Source organism: Saprolegnia diclina, assembly GCF_000281045.1.
Source record: "Saprolegnia diclina VS20 unplaced genomic scaffold supercont1.65, whole genome shotgun sequence".
Classification (NCBI taxonomy): Eukaryota; Oomycota; class Saprolegniomycetes; order Saprolegniales; family Saprolegniaceae; genus Saprolegnia; species Saprolegnia diclina.
This window is the reverse complement of record NW_008246132.1, coordinates 267,398-279,056: the sequence shown is the minus strand read 5'-3', so window position 1 is coordinate 279,056 and position 11,659 is coordinate 267,398. Positions and strand designations below refer to the sequence as shown.

Genomic DNA, 11,659 nt, shown 5'->3' with positions numbered 1-11,659 from the left:
CACAAGTCCACTCGACATATATTCACTACTAGGGTACAAAAAGGGCGCTAAATAACTCCGATGGCGCTAGCAAGGCGAGTAAATCTCCCAGCAGTGCATCTGCAGCGGCTCCAGATTCCGTTCACACTCGATGACGTTTTCCCACATGGACGCGTTGGCAAAGTCGCGTTCGTAGGCTTTGAGCAGCTTGACCGTCGCGCCGAGGTACGAGAGCCACGAGACGAGCTCGCACGGCGTCTCTTCCACGGCCGCGGCGAGCTCTTCGAGGCCTTCCAAGAGCGATCCGGCGACGTCGGCGTCGACACCAAACGTCTTGGCGCACTCGACAAGCTCGTACAAATGCGACACCAAGTCCAAGCAGCACTCGACCGTGAGCTTCGAGTGGTACCGAAACTGGAGCGCTTCAAACTTGAGCTCAGTCGCTTCAACATGCGAGCTCCACTCGTCGGGCACGAGCTCGAGCAGCGACGCGAGCGACTGCGATAAAAAGTGGAACGACTCGGACAAGAGGTGCGGCTCCTTCTGGATCGCGTCGGCGGTCGCATCCAAATCCAGCGCCATGGCCGCAAAGGCGTCTGCGACCTCGGCATCGCTGACGCCAAGGTGGGCTTGGTACGCAATATCCCACATGTCCTGGATGAGCGAGAGGGCCTCTTCGGCAATCTCGACGTCTTCGTCTGCCACGTCCTGCTCGTCGTCGTGTTGTGGGCACTCGTCGAGGGACCCGTCAATATCGTGCGAGAGACCGTCGACGTCGATCTCGAGGTACGGCTCGAGGATGCTCTCTTTGGCTGGCGCGCCTTGGTCGTAGTCGAAATCATCTTGCGGGCTCTCCATTTCGGCCGTCGTACCTTCGTCGGTCGTCGGCGGCTGGTCGCTCTTGTAGTAGTAGCTCACGAGCTCGTCCTCGTTCGTGTCGCGGTACGAGTGCACATCGCCCGTCGTGTCGACCTCCTCCTCTTCGTCGTCGTTGGGCATGTCAATCTCGAGCGACGGCACGCGGATCGACTGGTAGCTGCAGGCGACGCAGAGGCCGTTGGCGAGGTCGAGCAGACTCGGGTCGATGGTCGCGCCACAGCCTCTGCATGTGCAACAACTTGGCGCTTGGCTATGTGCTGCCTCGATGGTAGATGATGATGTTTCTTGCGGCAGTGTAATGTGCACGGCGATCGGCGTCTCGACGGCGCATGTGGCCATGAGTGGCTCGGTGCGTTCCCTCCACTCGTCCTCGGGCTTGTGCGTGCAGGCATACACGATGATACCGGCGACGCAGACGCCTGCGAGCGCCAGCAAGACGAACGGCAGGACGATCATGCTTGGTGTTTCTGTCGTTTGTCGGTATGACCGGCGCAGTTGCGTCCGAGGGTGGTCGCGCAGCAGCTGGTCGACGAAATATCGAAGCGTGTGGCTTCGATTTTTTAAATTCTGTTTGGCTTTTTGTATGGAAACGCGTGGTTTTTAACCAATTGGGTGCGTTTGCGGATCCTACAAGCAAGTAGCCAGCATACAGTGTACTGGCCGCCCTCGTCGCCTGGCGCGTTCTGCGCCAGAGTGGCTCTGCCCAAGAGGCAACCGAGCACGACTGGTGGCGACGATCGGTGCCACTGCTGCCGACGCGCACGACGTCGGCGCACCTCGTAACGCGCAGCGCGACCGCGCGTCCGCTCAAGATCGCGCACTCATGGGTGTGAGTCCAGGCTAATAACGTTGCAAATTGGTCGCCACACGACCCAGCATCCTCCGTGAAGCGGCGTATGAGAGGGCTCGGGCCCCGACGTCACGGCCTAGACAGGGCCACATGCGATGACCCAAGTGCGTAGCAAAGTTGGCGGTTCGCTTGCTGCGACACCACCCGCGCACCCTCGTGGCGACGGCGCGGCGAATTGCGCAGCGAGTGTTTGCTCGTCAAGCGCCGTAACGCAGCGAGCACGAGACGCCCAAGTGCTACTGTAGCGCACCCTTCCTTGCAGTTGCGGCACGAGCCCGCGATGTAGCAGCCGAGGCCCTTGGTTGGACAAATACGCAGGGCGCAAGATACTACAAGACGGCGACGCGTCTCTGTGCCATGGCCACAGCGATGTGGAGTTGAAGGCGGCGCTTGGTTGAGTGCAATCATCATCATGGCCCAGCATCTGCGACGAGGGATGCATTTTGGTATGGCGAGGCTGGATTGGCTGAAATTTAATTGCATGGACCAATCCGCGTGCCGCAGCCGCTTCAATGTGAAGCTGATCCGGCGCCTTTCACGTCGTCGCTACGCCGACGTTCCTGCCGGGGCGCGTGGCCGCACGGCCTATATGAGCTAGCAAACCTCTTGTCAAGAGGCTAAATTATTTTGTGCTGGTGCGATAAATACGTCCGTGGGACGGGTTCGAAGCGGTGGCCGTCTGCACTCGCCGTGTGCTTGGTGACGTACGGAATCGCACCATCAAAAGCTACTGCGTTTCGCATTGCATCGCCGTCTCTGTCCCGTGGCCATGCGCCGACGGCTGGCTTCTTTGCCCACGATTCGCTTGTGCTTGGCGGTCGGCGAGGGGCGCCTTGGTCCTCGTCTTGTCTTTGCGTCGCTGGACTAGAGGTGGTTCGACCCATGCATCTTCCACACCGTTAGCGTCGCCACCAAGCCAGCGCCAAAATGACGAGTTTTCCACACCATATTTTTAGCAGAAGGTACACAATAGACGCCCAATTGTCGTATTGTCCACCTCTCAAGTCGACTTCCGAAATGGCGAGTGGGATCGAATAGCCAAATTCTGTTCAAACCGACAAAAGATACACTGGCATACCGGTAGTCATAGAGGATGTAGTCGCATGTCGCATAGATTTGTCTTGTTGTACATATAATCCGAAGCTCGGCGACGAAACAGCCAGTGCTGAGCTCGACCATTCTAGTTGGGAAGCGAGCTGTGGACGCTGTTTTTACACATGTGCGCGAGCGACTGAGAGGTCGACGAGACAGACCACCGACCAGATCGAGCTATCCGGATGACCGGATACCAGACAATCGACCAATGGCATCGCGGCGACGGCAGAAGGGCGTTGGTCGCGTGAGTTGCTTACGATATGGGCCTCGGCGTCCGCGTGCTGCTGCTCGTCGGTTGCCTTCTCGAGTCGACGCGCCTCGTGGCCGGCGCCAGCTGCGACGCACTGCAGGCTGCGTACGACGATGCGGTCGACAACTGCTCGGTCATCACGAGCGCGCGCAACATCACGTACATGATGCCGACGTTGTGGTGCCAGGTGCCAAGCTGCGTCAATGCGACGCAGGTCGCCGCTGCCTTGGCATCGCATCCGTGCAAAGTACCGAAAGACACGTACCCGGCGCGCCACTGCGACGTACGTCTTGTGCTCGCGCTCGCCCGCAACGACTCACAGTCTCCTCTATAGCCTGCGTGCATTGCGACGCTCACGCATGTCAACCGCAACGCGCTCTCGTGTGGCGTGGCGAGTACGCTTGGCGCCGGCGACTTGTATCACTGCGAAGCGTGCAAGTTTCTGTTTCAGAACCTCTCGGTCTTTAGCGCGTCGTGCGGCGTCGCGCCCGGGACACAGGAAGCGAGCTCGTACCAAAGCAAGTTCCTCGACCCGCTCTCGTACTGCCAAGCGACGTTCCACTACACGCCCGACTTTCCGTTCAACGTCTCGTCGGCCTCGACGACAAGCCCGTCGTCAACGTCGTACACGGTCGGGATTATCTGCGCGTGCGTTGGCAGCCTCGGCGCCATCGGTGCGCTCGCTTGTTTTTGCAAACGGCGGCGACGGCGCAAGCCGCTCCGCGCCAGTCTCGTGCGCATCCCGACGACGCGGGCCTCGACGATGGACCTGGACCTGGACTTGGCGCCGTACGTCCTTCGCACCAACGACCGCGCGTCCATGGCGGCGTCCAACATGAGTATGTCGGCGACCGACGTCCGGTTCGACCCGCGTATCATTCGCTTTCGCATTGCACTCTCCGAATTCACCGACAAGACGCTGCTCGTCCACGGCGGGTGCGTCATCATTGCATTGTCATGTACGATCTGATATGTCTGATATGCAGGCAAGGCTTGATTTTCCGCGCTCGCTGGCAGCACCACGCGGTCGTCATCAAGCAGATCGCCAACGGCAAAGACTATGACGCGATCCAGGTGCGATAGTTCAAGATGGGTACAGAGGATTAATGGTATATGTAGGAGTTTATGCAAGAAATTCGCATCTCGGCGGCATTGCGGCACCCGCACATTGTTGCGTTTCTTGGTGTCGCTTGGACGACGCTGCATGACATTGCGATCGTGTCCGAGTACATGGCCGGTGGCGACGTGCTCTCGATCCTACGCGACCAGCGGACACGGCCGCGGTCCGAGCAGTGGCTGCAGTGGGCCCGCCCGCAGTCCGCCCTCACGTCCAAGCTTGAGATTGCGCACCAAGTGAGCATGGCGCTCGACTACATGCACAGCTTGGAGCTGGTCCATCGCGACATCAAGGCCAAAAATGTGGTCTTGAACGCGCAATTCGTCGCCAAGCTCTGCGACTTCGGCATCTCGCGGCCCACGTGTCTCACGGCCACCATGACGATCAACAAGGGCACGGTCGCCTACATGGCGCCCGAGGTCTTTACGGGCGAGCGCTACTCGGAGAAGGCCGATATCTACAGCTTTGGCGCGCTCGTGGCCGAGCTCGACCTGATGGACACGCCGTATGCTGGCGCGGACGAAGGTATGGACGCGATGGTCGGCGACGCCCAGATTGCACTTCAGGTACGTCGTTGGATCGATAAATGGATTGTTGGATTCATGGATAGATGAACTGATGGATTGTTGGTTGGTGTAGGTGGTCGAAGGCGGCCTTCGCCCGCAGTTTACTGCTGCGATTCCCAACGACGTCAAGGCGATCGCGGACGACTGTTTGGCGTACGACGCCGACGTCCGGCCGAGCGCAAGGGACCTCGAAAGTCGACTCCGCAAGCTCGTCCACGCCATGCGCCGAAGTAGCACAGCGAGTCGTCGGGACAGTCGGTCGTGTGACGTAGAAACCCCCATCACGTAGTATATGTTATTCTCTTGTATCTCTACGTGTACAAGGATCGAGAGAGGACGCAGTGCGTGATGGTTCAAACGTAGAGAGTCCGACGACTCCTATCTCATAGAGCAAGAGCTTTTGCCCTGTACACCACGGACGCGCTACAGTGCTGCATGATACGCAGGGGCAAAGGCGGTGAAAAGGACGAGAACACTGTCTCGCAGATAGGATATCCAGAAAGCACTGGTCGAGTTCGCTGGTTTTGTGGTCCAGCTCGTGTGCGTCACCTTTACCGCATCATTCCACTGCGTTGGCGTCCACTCAACGTCCTTGCTGGTTGATGACGATGCCGAGCTCGTATCAACTCGATATCGCCCTGTGCTGAGAGAAGGGCCGTGGTGACATTAGCCAGGACACCTCTTCTCACTATGGAGACCACACTCTTAAGCAGCTCCGGAGACCGGTTTTGAAGAACATAGACAACTTGTCCACAACTACGCCATGTCATCATCGTCGTCGTCATCGTCATCCTCGTCGTCGTCTTCGTCGTACTCCATCTCGTCGCCATGTCCCTCGCCATACCTACACATGCATAGGTCGGTGATCTGAACTTGAAACAAAAGGCAAACCGCTGGACGAGCTCGTCGCGCGTCGTCGGCACGTTCTCGACGAGGTCCTTGAGCGCGAGCGTCGGCGGCGTCATTGCGCCGCTCACAACACACGAGATCTCGTACGCCTTGGCATACGCGGCCTTGGCGCCGGCAATGTCGCCGGTGATGACGCGCACTTGGGCGAGCTGGTCGTAGTAGATCGTCTTCTCGTGGTGGGCGCCCGGCACAACGTACTCCATGCTCGAGATGATGCGGTCCCACATGGCCGCCAACGTCGACACGTTGTGCACGAGCGCTAGCCACATGTTAGCCATTCTAGTCGACACATGCTCGACATACCTTGAGCGCCGCGGAGCCCGAGGGCATCGAGGGCCCAGAACAGCAGGTAGTGGTGCGGGTGGAGGCGGCCGGTTGACGCCGCTTCAATGCCCGCAAGCGTATCGGGAAAGTTCTCTTGCAGCGCCGCTTCGAGACGGCAGACGTCGTCGACTTCGGCCGGCGTCAGCACCTGCGCATACTCAGTCTCCCGACGTGGAGGTGGTTAGGGTTAGGATACCTGGTGGCAGCTTTGGCACGCATACCCGGCCGTCGGCGACGGGTGCACGATCCCGCTTTGGCAGTGGCCGCAGCGGAACGCGCGCGCGCGGTCGATATGGCTCGTACACGCCTCGCACTGGCACGCAAAGCAGTAGCTAACTCAAAGTTGCAACGTTGACGCTTGAAAGAGTGCGAGGTCCGTACCCGTCGAGCATGCTCGCTTGGCGTTCAGCGGTCGGGCGGTAAAACATGTTGCCATAGTCGATCGAGAGCGGCTCGTTGGGCGCGATCGGGCGAATCGCCGTCACCCACAGCGTCGTCTCGGCCGTCGTAAAGCTAATTTGGTTTGGTTCATTGAGAGTTTGGCGAGTGGCATCTACCTGCAGTTGGGCGCGCAGTTGTGCTCCATGAGGCAGGCCGAGAGGAAGAGACCGGTGCCACCAAGCGTCTCGAGTTCGTGCGAGTTGGTGTTGAGGACGCCAATGATTTTCGTGAGCACCGACTGCGGCACCGACTGAAACACAATCGGGAACGTCTTGCGGAGCGTCTTGGCGGCCGCTTCGCACGCCTCGTTGTTGGCATGCGACAGCTGCAGCAAGGCCGCTACCGACGCTTTGCTCTCGAGGTACTACACGTCGATCGATGTAGCGTTCTCGTTAATAAGCAGCATAGATATCATAACATAGAAATCATATATGCAGCGTACCTTGGTGACAACCTTGAGAATGCACTTGGCGCGGTCGACGTCGCTGATGATGTCCATGTCCATCATGGCCACCAAGATCTTATGGAACGACTTGCGCATCGACTTGGCGAACTCGGGCTGGCCTTCGGTCTCGTCGAGGAGCTTGGCAAACTGCGTGACGTCCTCCAGCAGCGCTTCGCAGTCGCACGTCGCGTACACAAACGCCTCGTCCTTGAACACAATGTCGCCCGGCGCAAAGGCCTTGGTGGCCGTCACGTAGCGACCTTTTGTCGCGTCCGTCTGCGTCGCGATCGCAGCGCGGGCAAAGGTCGGGAGCTGCTCGAGGCTCATGTCGGTCTATTCGAGGATGATTGGATGGCCTTTCCGAGAGCGTGCGCTGTGATTGGCTATCCCGTGACGCTGTCAAATCCATTGAATGGCGGCCGGCAGGCATTTATTTGATCGGAACCAGTTTTTTGCCATTTGTCATCCAACTTGATACAAAATTGATACTTGGCACAAGACAGCAGGAAGAGCGTGCTTTCGGCTACCACCACAACGATACACCTTTCTCGCTATAGCTAGTGGATGGACTAGCCTTTATGCATGCCAACAAGTTGCGAGTCGGTTGCAATGTCGCCCAGGTGGAATACGAACTCGGCCGGTTGGTCATGGTGCAGTGACGTGGTGCACTGCAGGCGTGGTCCACCAAGTTGCAGCAGTGCCCGTAGAAGCCTGGGGTCCTTTTCTTATACTAACATATTGGGTTCGTTTAAAGGGGCTCAGTTAGGAACTCTGCAACGTGGTCATTGGGTGTACCGGTGCCCGTGCGATGACGTGGCGCCACTGTCGACAGCGTCCAACAATTTTCAATCGAGTTCAGCAGCAGTTCACGTAGAAGCCCAGGTAGAAGCCCAAGGTCCTTTTCCTCATACCACCATACTCGTGAGTGTCATGCGGCTCATTTAATATTTCTGCAGTGTGGTCATTGGGCGTGTTGGTGACGCTGCAATGACGTGGCGCCACTGCAGACGGTCTCCAGCAACGTTGAAACGGGATCCACAGCAGGTATAAAGCCGGCTTCGACAGGCGTGATCGCTCTCGGCACTGACGGTTCGCAGGTCGTCATCGGGGTTTCCGACGTGGTCTTATTGACGTCTGCCTCCTTGCATCGACGATTCCGCGCGCACTACGAATGGTGGCGATGAGCATTATTCCGCTGCTGCCACGTCTCGCAACTCTGGCTACGCGTCATCCGCTCTACTTGCGCAAGGGCTCTGGGAACGAACGGGCTACAGTGGTTGGTGAGTATCACTCCAAAGTAGTGTAAGTAGGACGGACGCCCAGCGATGTTACCGAGAGCACGACTTCGACACGTGCCAGGGACTTGCGTATGTACGAGATTCAAACCTACAATGCCACTACACATTGTAGACGCGGCACTCGACCTGCTCCTTGGCTTCTGAAAGCGACTCCTCGGGTCGACCTCGCTGATGGTAGCGCTGGACGATGCGCTCTTCGCTCAGTCAATAGCTTCGTTCAAGCGGTCAACACCCACTGTCCAAGTTGTCGACAGCGCCGTTCGAGCTCGTGCGTGTGACCCAAGCAAGTACAGTGGGCTGCACCGTCGCTGCAGCGACATCCACCGCGCTCGCCGTCGCGTTACTGAGCTGCTTGTTAACATACACGACCATGCTCTTGACGTCGTCGGCCGTGTTTGGCCGGTCAGCGTCGGTCGATGCAAGCGCAGCGGCGGCGCCGCGGAAGGCTTGCTTGAAGTGGCTCCATGTGTAGCTCACCTCCATGGTTGCCGACATCGTCGTATCCTTGCCGTACTCGGTACGCGCCTCGTGGTGGGCGATATGGGCCGTGGCGACATCCGTTGCCTCGTTGCCCTGGCGCTGGGCTGTCTCATCTTTCTTTCTGTGAGCACGAATCGCCATGTTGCGTTCGTTGAGATAACTCGTTTCGGCCTTGGACAGCTCCTTTGGTGCGAGAACTTGGAAGTTGATGTTGCTGGCAGTTGCGTCGGCCAATGCGGTAGATCGCGGCGTCTACTTCCGCCCTGGAGGTGTCGGCATCGATCGCACTTGTCCGACGTTGGAAACGTCATCATCGACGACATGATGACCTTGGCGGCGGTGCTTTTTTGAGCCCACGGTGATGCGGGTGGCGTCGTGCGCGGCTACTTCAACTTGCGTGATGAGCCCGGTGTTGTCACATGAGAGGTCCCAGCCCGCTGTGAATCCCGCTGGACGCACAAGCCAGCGCCAGCTCGGACAGTTGCGTAAGATCTTCGACGTGCGTTGTGCGCATTTTGAAATGTACGTGGTGGAAGCTCGCAAACCTCTTTCTTCAGCACTCGATATCACAGCCCGCATCAAATACAAGAGAATATGGTGTGGCGCGTCGCACAGGCGCTTGGCCAAGGGATGGATCCAGGGGGCGATCGAAGCCGCGTCGACGCCGAAGCCCTGTAAGAAGCTCAGCCGAAGTAAACGGCCACGCGAGCTTGATGAGAGGGTCCACGTTCGACCTATTCGCCGAGCATATTCAGGTATGGGTCTCTTCCGAGTTTGTGTCGGCAGTAGCCTTTGAACGCCATTGTGGGTCTGGCGAAGGGTACCAATGTTATCCTCGGCACAACTTCCCCGATAGCAAAGCCACGCTTGTAGGCGTTGGTGCGGCGGCTGCGAGACACTGCGGATACGGGCAAACTAGCATATCAATGTTGCTCGCACGTCGATGAGAACCGAGTATGCTGGTACGAGGAAAATGACTGTGGGCTTCTACCGTCACTGCTGCGGATCTCGATTGCATCACGCACGGCTCGCGAGTATGTTGGTTCGAGGACAAGGCGTCGACGGCTGCTGCAGCTCGATCTCGTTTGAAAATTGTTGGACGCTGTCGGGAGTGGTGCTAGGTCCTCATACGAACAGTGATGTACTCGGTGGTGCAGCATTCCTATCTGAACCGCAAAGTGATGACTATGTGGGCTCGAGGAAAGGGTACCGTTGGCGTCTACGAGCGCTACTCTGGATCTCGTATTCAATTTGCTGGAGACCGCTGGGAGCGGCGCCGCGTCATGGCCTGTTCTACCCCGTCCAGTGGTCCCGTTGTTGAAATTCTACAGAGTCGCATCACAATTCGTTGGTTGAGAAACTGATACGTTTGTGTTTCACCGCTAGCAGCACTGCAGCGTAGTGGTCACTGAGCGATCCCTATCGAGCAGTGTTTCTGTCAGGCCATCGCTCGATCGATCGAGCCATTTCAAGCGTGTGGACATCGTCATCAATGTCCGAGTGACGCAGCAACAAGCCTTGGCCGCGACAGACTTTGGCGCTTGAGAGTCCGCACACGAGTTGAGCCGACGCCTCGACTTGACATTGAGCACACTTTGTGGCCGCACGTCCAAGACATGGTCGGGACTACGACTTCCGGCACGGCGCAAGGGCGACCGCAAACTCCCGAGATTGCACGAAACCGATAAAACGGGCATAGGGTTGCGTGTCTCGGTCGCCCTCTCAGCGTTTCACTTGCAATGGTCGAGCCTCTTGATGCCATTAATCGAAGGATGGTCAGCCACCGGTGTGTCTGCAAGCCAGAGTCAGAAGTTTGTGGCGCCTCTGGATGCCCGGATTCCTCACATTTCAAAATCGTTACGCGAGATTCGAATTATTCTCGTCAAGAGGTGAAACCGCTGGACTCATCATTATATGGGACGACGAAACGACTGGACTTGCGGCAAGGATTGGCTGTGAGCCTCCGATTAGTACTTATTCTATCCTTCTTAGTATACGACCCGCCGATTATAATGAACAACAAGGGAAGACGCGCTGGACTTCACCACGCTTCAGACTGATCGCTTACTTTGCGCTCGAATGAATCACAGCACCGAAAACGTTCAGCAGATTACTATCGAAGTTCGAAGATGCTTCTCCATGACCACAGGCCGCTTGATAAGTCTGGGATCACAAATCCGAATCACGACATCACGGCGGGCCGACTCTTACCATACCACAAATCGAGGGGCACTAGGTCTTTACCTTGCTGCGGCAGCTCTCGGTACAACGGACACGACGCGTCCCGTTGGTCCAATCGTACCAGAATACGTGCACTACCCGGTATGGTCTACCACTCGAAAGATCTCGTCACCAGATAAGATCTCGTCACGGACTCACGGAACGGCTCCGCGGCTTCGAAGTTCGAAGATGGTGTGCTGATGTTCAAGATTTGCTGGCAACACTTACTGCGCTTGGCGGCCGATCTGTCTCCCTACGGCTTGCCACTGTGCTCTGTCGATACCACTCGAACGCAGCTCCAAGTGCTCAAGTGGCGTCGGGCATGACGTGAAGAGACCGCCCAGCGGCCAACACGACATAACACACGACGGCCGAAACACCTGGTATCGACGCTTCTCGGGCCGCCACCGTGGCGCTCCCTGCGTTCAGCAATAATGCACAGGAGCTGTGGCTGCTGCACTAAAAAGATGTATGACGTGAGGTGAATGGCGTAGAAATGCGCCACCAAGTTCTTATCGGTGCAAGCATTCCCCTCGTGCTCTCCTTGGTCAGAGCGCTGTACTCGGACTAGTTGGCTTAGCACAGTGGCTGTGCAGCACGTCGTCAAGTTTCCAGTTTGCTCTTTCTACTGGGACTATCGTTTGGGATTGGCAAGACGGCGTCGGAACTCACTTGGCCACGAAGACCTGCCACAACAAATCACCAAAAATACACGCGAATCGCCAAAGACACCCCGCTCTCAACGCGACCGTGAAGACAACATTGAGAAACCTGTAGGAAATAATATTCCCATCGCCTCATTCCAA

At 57.6% G+C, this 11,659-nt stretch overlaps 4 protein-coding genes across 4 annotated transcripts; 1 reads left to right on the top strand and 3 right to left on the bottom strand.

The window, feature by feature from the left end:
- SDRG_13988 (hypothetical protein) lies at positions 1-1,830 on the bottom strand. Its single transcript, XM_008620089.1, has one exon. The coding sequence runs from the start codon at positions 1,312-1,314 to the stop codon at positions 67-69; it is 1,248 nt and encodes a 415-aa protein (XP_008618311.1). The 5' UTR covers positions 1,315-1,830; the 3' UTR covers positions 1-66.
- A 1,065-nt stretch (positions 1,831-2,895) lies between these two features.
- SDRG_13987 (TKL protein kinase) lies at positions 2,896-5,044 on the top strand. The gene is made up of 5 exons (XM_008620088.1): positions 2,896-3,336; positions 3,388-3,989; positions 4,040-4,127; positions 4,173-4,736; positions 4,810-5,044. Exons 1-5 carry the CDS (start codon positions 3,064-3,066, stop codon positions 5,023-5,025), a joined length of 1,743 nt encoding a protein of 580 aa, XP_008618310.1. The 5' UTR covers positions 2,896-3,063; the 3' UTR covers positions 5,026-5,044.
- A 319-nt stretch (positions 5,045-5,363) lies between these two features.
- SDRG_13986 (hypothetical protein) lies at positions 5,364-7,228 on the bottom strand. Its single transcript, XM_008620087.1, has 7 exons — positions 6,853-7,228; positions 6,527-6,774; positions 6,351-6,482; positions 6,166-6,301; positions 5,949-6,117; positions 5,628-5,904; positions 5,364-5,580 (listed from the first exon to the last, which is right to left on the bottom strand). Exons 1-7 carry the CDS (start codon positions 7,180-7,182, stop codon positions 5,493-5,495), a joined length of 1,380 nt encoding a protein of 459 aa, XP_008618309.1. The 5' UTR covers positions 7,183-7,228; the 3' UTR covers positions 5,364-5,492.
- A 959-nt stretch (positions 7,229-8,187) lies between these two features.
- Positions 8,188-8,852, bottom strand: SDRG_13985 (hypothetical protein). Its single transcript, XM_008620086.1, has 2 exons — positions 8,390-8,852; positions 8,188-8,347 (listed from the first exon to the last, which is right to left on the bottom strand). Exons 1-2 carry the CDS (start codon positions 8,772-8,774, stop codon positions 8,253-8,255), a joined length of 480 nt encoding a protein of 159 aa, XP_008618308.1. The 5' UTR covers positions 8,775-8,852; the 3' UTR covers positions 8,188-8,252.
- Positions 8,853-11,659: the final 2,807 nt, after the last annotated feature.

Excerpts from the sequence above, each read along its gene's own strand:
- SDRG_13988 (XM_008620089.1), bottom strand. The coding sequence starts at position 1,314 with ATGATCGTCCTGCCGTTCGTCTTGCTGGCGCTCGCAGGCGTCTGCGTC.
- SDRG_13987 (XM_008620088.1), top strand. The coding sequence starts at position 3,064 with ATGGGCCTCGGCGTCCGCGTGCTGCTGCTCGTCGGTTGCCTTCTCGAG. Across the intron at positions 4,128-4,172 it reads AAGACTATGACGCGATCCAG|GAGTTTATGCAAGAAATTCG; the intron begins GTGCGATAGTTC and ends TGGTATATGTAG. Across the intron at positions 4,737-4,809 it reads ACGCCCAGATTGCACTTCAG|GTGGTCGAAGGCGGCCTTCG; the intron begins GTACGTCGTTGG and ends TGGTTGGTGTAG.
- SDRG_13986 (XM_008620087.1), bottom strand. The coding sequence starts at position 7,182 with ATGAGCCTCGAGCAGCTCCCGACCTTTGCCCGCGCTGCGATCGCGACG. Across the intron at positions 6,775-6,852 it reads TTCTCAAGGTTGTCACCAAG|TACCTCGAGAGCAAAGCGTC; the intron begins GTACGCTGCATA and ends ATCGACGTGTAG. Across the intron at positions 6,302-6,350 it reads CAAGCGAGCATGCTCGACGG|CTACTGCTTTGCGTGCCAGT; the intron begins GTACGGACCTCG and ends ACTTTGAGTTAG.
- SDRG_13985 (XM_008620086.1), bottom strand. The coding sequence starts at position 8,774 with ATGGCGATTCGTGCTCACAGAAAGAAAGATGAGACAGCCCAGCGCCAG. Across the intron at positions 8,348-8,389 it reads CGCTGTCGACAACTTGGACA|AGCGCATCGTCCAGCGCTAC; the intron begins GTGGGTGTTGAC and ends GACTGAGCGAAG.